The sequence below is a fragment of the Centruroides sculpturatus genome, unplaced genomic scaffold (assembly GCF_000671375.1).
Source record: "Centruroides sculpturatus isolate CEXI.00-Female unplaced genomic scaffold, Cexi_2.0 scaffold1017, whole genome shotgun sequence".
NCBI lineage: Eukaryota > Metazoa > Arthropoda > Arachnida > Scorpiones > Buthidae > Centruroides > Centruroides sculpturatus.
Window position 1 is genome coordinate 190618 of NW_019385285.1, and position 5998 is coordinate 196615.

The 5998-nt window shown below is 33.6% G+C and overlaps 1 protein-coding gene across 1 annotated transcript; it reads left to right on the forward strand.

Moving 5' to 3' along the window:
- The first annotated feature begins 4568 nt into the window (after positions 1–4568).
- Positions 4569–5680, forward strand: LOC111637192 (perilipin-1-like). The gene is made up of 5 exons (XM_023382618.1): positions 4569–4843; positions 4900–4982; positions 5056–5257; positions 5328–5431; positions 5516–5680. The coding sequence occupies exons 1-5, from the start codon at positions 4639–4641 to the stop codon at positions 5627–5629; spliced, it is 708 nt and encodes a 235-aa protein (XP_023238386.1). The 5' UTR covers positions 4569–4638; the 3' UTR covers positions 5630–5680.
- Positions 5681–5998: the final 318 nt, after the last annotated feature.

Genomic DNA, 5998 nt, shown 5'->3' on the forward strand with positions numbered 1-5998 from the left:
AAAATGATTCTCAGCGCCCAAAGGCATTAAGATTTCAAAGAGGAAAAGAAACCTAAATGAGTCAGTTTCCCATTATATTCTCGAGGAAGGTGTGTTTCCATTGACAGATTGCGTTGCGTTGTATTGCTTATTCCATTAATCAAATCCATTAAAATCATAATTACAACTGTTTCAATCAACATATATATTTATAAAGACAAATCAAAGAGTATTTATTAATGTTAATTTTGAGTAAAAGTCGTTAGATAAAGTAGAATAAATCTAATTGCTAGGAGAATTGCTAAGAAATTGAAACATCATTATAGAATAAGAGATGGCTACACTGGCAATAGTCAAGAGAAGATTCCCGTTAATAGCAAATACTCCACATGCAGAGAAACAAGGAATATCTTGCATGCAACTGAGCATAAATCTAAACGCACATTCTTGAGTCGTAATTCTGCAATGAGTTGAAAGTCGATAAGTTTCAACGGCCAAGATTTTGGCAGCTGATGTCATACGTGAAGAGGAAAGGCAAACGTCGACGAAGTACAAGAATGGGAAACAGAAAAATGGTAGAAACATGAACATGAATTCGAAGGAATCGTCTAAAAGAATACTAAAACGACTGACTCTTAAAGTAATATTACCTGCAACGAAAATGGTCCAAATAAACAAAATTGCTGAATATATCTTTTGCATTGCATTTATTACGCTAATTGATTCCACGTAAATTTCGGAAACAGATAAAATTTCTTTCTGCACATTTTGACAATTTTGAATTTTGTAATGTAAAACTTTGAATCCATTTTCAAGTTCTCTGCAAATCAGTGCAAAGAAAACGAAGAGAAAATTGTTAGGCATCAAAAATAATGTAGGATAACCTACATACATGAAATAAGAAACGAAGGAAGAAACATTTTCTGAAATTTTATACGAAAACATGGTCTGAATATTCCAAAATTGATAAAAGTCGCTATGTTTTTTCATGCAAAACATCAAATATGACAAATTGTACAAGAGAAAGTTGATCCATAGAAAGATGATCCTTTTTCGAAAATGTTTCTTATCAGATCCATCTTCAAGTTCTAATTTTGATATTCGCAATGCCTTCTTGATCAGGTCATACAGCTTTTGCTTATTATAGTGGAAATGATATATATTTACCGAAGACACTAGAATGGAAATGGCTATGAAGGTGGAGAGCAGTGTACTCGTTGGATGCGATTGTTTCGTCGTAAATCCAGTAGACTTGTGATAAATCAGGAATATTAAATATAATTTTGCCATTATTAACATAAATGCGCCGTAATTATTTAATTTTTTCTTTGTCTTCAAGTTTAAACCCCAAACTTGAAGATTTTTGAGGAAATTTTTCCATTTCTGATCGAAGCCATCGAGCGATTTCGATTCCTTGGCAATTTCTATTATACAAACACGATTCATATTATGTAGGCTTTAAACTTTGAGTCTTATAAGCAAGTTGGATACAAACAACAAGCCTTCTGTTGTCCTACTAAAACGGTTTTGTTTCTTATGTTTTTCTATTCGTTCACTACAATCGATTGTATGCATGAAAGTAAACTAATAAGAGGTGTTTGTATCGGATATTCTGAGGTAATTACAAGTGACAAGCAGCTAAGTAAACAAGCCTATGACAGTTTTTTTAATGCACCATTTTACTGACTTGTTTACTTAGCTGCTTGCCACTTTCTTGCATCCAGAATATTCTTTGTACATTCATCCACATGAAAGAACTAATTATTTCCATCTCATTATGTAATTTGCATCACTCTTTTGTAAGTTTGTTTTATGTAAAAAATAAAATATGTGTGTATTTACTAAGTAAATATTTTATTAAATAAATTACTTTTATACTTTACTTGCAAAGCCATCAATTTCTGAAAAGTTTTCAAGGTTCTTTACAAAAAATCGTATGTATTCAGAATTGTTTTGTTCATCCAATAATGAGGCTGCTATGAAAATGTTTTAAACTTTCTTATCATTATAGACATACGAAGTTACTAGTGTGAAATTCGAAATTATAAACGTATTTAACCCTTTAAATTTTTAATAAAGTTAAGTTCCTTTAACCTAAGAAACTTGACCCTAAAGAAACGAAATATAAAATACATGAGAAAATTTTAACTCTTTCTATTCAACTATAAACATTCTCACGAAAAACCGTGTATTGTTTATAAGTATCGGCGAAATTCGTCAAGTTGTTGTCATGTTAACACCAACTTTAACCCCATACCTGCTAGGACAATTGGTCCATTGACGAATTTTCCCACCAAAAGGGTATAAAAGCCCGTCTCCTTCCCCTCTCGGGGGAGTGACTGATCAGGGAGTTGCCGACAGACGGCCAAGACAGACCATCGCTTCCCTCTGACCTACCGTACAACATTTATCGGAAGACCTGGTATTTCAACTCGATCAACCTTCCAGAAAGTAAAAGCCCTCCAAAAATAATTGAAAGAGGTATGAACGCTTTATTGTAAACTCTCTCTCTCATACGCGAATTAGAAAGAGTTTTGTAAATTTAAGTTCGTTAAGTAGTTAAATAAACTCTTGTTTGTTTTTCATGGTGTCTTTATCCGACTATGCCGCGTCTTATCGTCGACCCCTCTGACACTTCTCCACTCGCGTAACACGTAACTGAACGAAACGCCATCTTTCACAAGAAAGTAGGTCACCGACTTGTGGCCGGAAGGAGAGGACTTCCCAACCACCCCTCCCGGCGGCTCACAAATTGGTGTAGCAGGAGTGGGGTTTCGAACTCAAAATCCCTAGAAATATCACACTAGCAATAAATAGGATCGGCCATAAATATGCCTCTAAAATAAGAAATATATTTGCATGCATCTCTGAGAGACCAAGTTCGAGTTCCGACAAACTCTTTAACACTTTTCGTTAGTAATTTAACATGGATATGTCAAAATTGTGCGTCACTAATCTGGTCACTCACTACGATGGACCATTTAAAAAAAATTCTTTTAGAACCCATAAAAATGAATTATAAAAATATTTTTTATAAGAGAAAATTAATACATTACACAAGAGCCGAATAAATTAAAACTATTGAATAGTAGTAGTTGGTGAAAAAACCAAGTCTGGCCGCTTGGCATTTTCCGAATTTCGTTTACCACCTGTCTGAAATAAGGGCCAGTTTTCTATAGAACGTCAATTTGGTAGGGATCCCCCTTGGTAGGTTGTCTTTGTTTAGCATTTTCTTATTTCATAAATCTAATTTATATATTAGTTGCAACTCCATATACGAAAAGCTATTTCATAGGATTTCTATTATTGTCAAGATCAGTACAAGGTCCTTAAAAATTCATGTCGCAACTTACGTATCTTCAACCGATATTTTCAGCCGATCCTTTGCTGCGACGTCTTTTCAAAAATGCTTGACATAATTGTGCTCGCCGTTTGCCTTTACTCAATCAGTCTTCTTCTCTTCTCTCAAATTTTCCATAACTGTTGGTTTTCTTTTTTATCCGATTAGTTTTATCCATATATCAGCGGCTGCTACATGACCAGTTCATCTATATGGCAAGATTAGTCGTGCAGCAGCCGCGGACAATACCTTCAGCACATGGCCACCTCCAGTCATAGGATATCACATTGCGCGATTTTTTCCGTGGAGTTTCGTCAAGGACAATGTTTTACGTCCTTGCACTTTCAACGATTTTGCCGGAATCGAAACAGCGCATTCACACCGCCATCAGGATCGTGACACAAGATACGCTCGAGGTTTGGCTAGAATGTGAATATCGTCGAAACATATGTCGGGCCTCAAATGCATTTGAGATTAGTAAATAACTGCAAATAACCCTCTTTCAAATGGTGGTATTATCACGTATTTCTGTTCAATATTGGTGGATATATAATCTCACGTAACTGTCCGATAATTTGTGCACACCGTGTATAATACAACTAAATTTAGCCTATCCTTTCTTTTAAGATCGTGTAATAGGATAGGAGAGTTTGAATTTTTTTCTAAAGGCATCTCTTATTCGAACACCTTCCATAGAATTTCAGTTTTTAAATGAATTTACAAGAAAAACAATTCTTTAGCCATTCAAATTTCTTTAGTTGAAGCATTTTTATGGGCGATTTTCATGAGATTTGATTAACATTCTTTAAGTGAATCGGTATAAATTTTATTTCAAAGAATGGGTATATTAGAGATTTTTGTGCTTAGGATCTTCAAGCAATAACCATAATGGAATTATTTACAAAAAATATTTATGAAAGCATTCATTAAACATGTCTTTAAATCTCTGTTTTATTAACATATTAACCGGTTAAAATTTATAAATATTTTAGAAAGTAAGAAATAAATGATGATAAAAATATTAAACTAACTCAATTTGCATAAAGTTAGCTATTTTATTGTAGACACTTCTTTTATTTATTATCTTAAATGTCATTTTAAATTTCTTATATTTCTTACTCCTTCTAAATTATTAGAATGAAAAAATATCAAAGAAATTGATCTATGTAGGAAACATTCATATGCAAATGATGTTGATTTGCAATGTGCCAGACACTTTTCTCTAGGTTTGAACGATATAAAAGGAAACTCGAGGTAACGCTCGATACCTTTGCGAATCTCCTGAAACTACTTTAATTGAATAGAGATCGAGCTTAGAGATGGAAGGAGAACAGAAAAAGATCAATGTTTTCTCTCGTCTGATGGATTTTCCTGTCTTTGCTACCTGTTTTAATTGGATTAAAGGAAAGTATGAAGAAAGTAAAAATTCGAAAGCATTTGGAGAATTTATTGTTCGAATGGAAAAAGTAATTGTTGAGACCTCGGAGAGAATAAAACCAGTCTTGCAGAAAATGGATACTCAAAGTAAGTACTTCAATAACTCATTAACTTCATTTTCGCTAACGCATTTGTTTTGATAGTTTCAGCACTCGATGAATTAGCCGTAAAAGGTTTAAACAAACTGGAAGAATATTGTCCAATTACTAAAAAACAACCTGCTGAGGTATAAATGTTTAAAGTCGAACGTCTATTTTATTTACTTCTTTAAGTTTAATCTCTTCTGTTTTTCCTCCCAGATCAAAGATGCAATTGTCACTTACGTGGACGAACTAAAAAGAAGCGGAAAACTAAATGCCTATTGGACTGTATTTCATACAACATGTAAGGAAGGAATAAACATAATTCAAGAACTTCTAAATAGCTTCTTCAAGGGTAAGATGGCCATGTCTATAATTACTTCTGTCGTGGATTTCCTCTTGCCTCCCTTGAAGGACGAAGGTAAGCACGACTACTTTTGTAACAGTTTTTTTCTTTTTCCCTACGTAATTTATCTTCCAAAATACTTCAGCAAAAATCGAGCCCACTTCGACTTTTGAAGATCTGAAAACTGTAATGTCGAAATGCGTAAATAGACTTCGTTTCTATGGAAAAGCGATGATATCCAAGGACACGGCAAGTTTTAAGTCTTTTCATAAACTTAACGTAAACGTTTTAGTTACGAAGGTTTATAACTTTTTTTTTTCTTTTCTCCTGTAGGAACTCTGCTGGACCGACTTTCCTCTCTTAACAACATTGCCTGCTATGCTATGGGGTATTCCTGTCGTACTGTACTACGAAATGATTATGGCTTTCTTGGTCTCTATAAAATAATCTTGCATGTACTCTAAACTTCAATAAACTTGCTTGCATTTGTTACTTGTGTGGTATTTTATTTTTGTTTTGGTAGGAGACAAACAACTACCTATTGCGGAGAGAGAACTTCCCTCTTTATAATCTGTCTTAGGGTTAATCCTTTTTCTTACAGAGAAAGGATATAAACACATTTTTTTAACAATACATAAAATGGCTGAAAAACAATTAAGTATGCTGAAGAACATAATAACCAAGTAGTTAACCGTTTATACTAACTCCTTCCCAGTTGACAGTAAAAATAAAATCGGCAAAGATTAAGTTAAACCGCTATCGTTCTTATGTGAAGTCTTCTAGAAACAATAAATTTGACTCTGCATTGCAATTATT

Bases quoted from the DNA above. Each gene is read 5' to 3' on its own strand.
- LOC111637192 (XM_023382618.1), top strand. From the start codon at position 4,639: ATGGAAGGAGAACAGAAAAAGATCAATGTTTTCTCTCGTCTGATGGAT. The intron at 4,844-4,899 runs GTAAGTACTTCA...TTGTTTTGATAG, and splicing joins GCAGAAAATGGATACTCAAA to TTTCAGCACTCGATGAATTA. The intron at 5,432-5,515 runs GCAAGTTTTAAG...TTTCTCCTGTAG, and splicing joins CGATGATATCCAAGGACACG to GAACTCTGCTGGACCGACTT.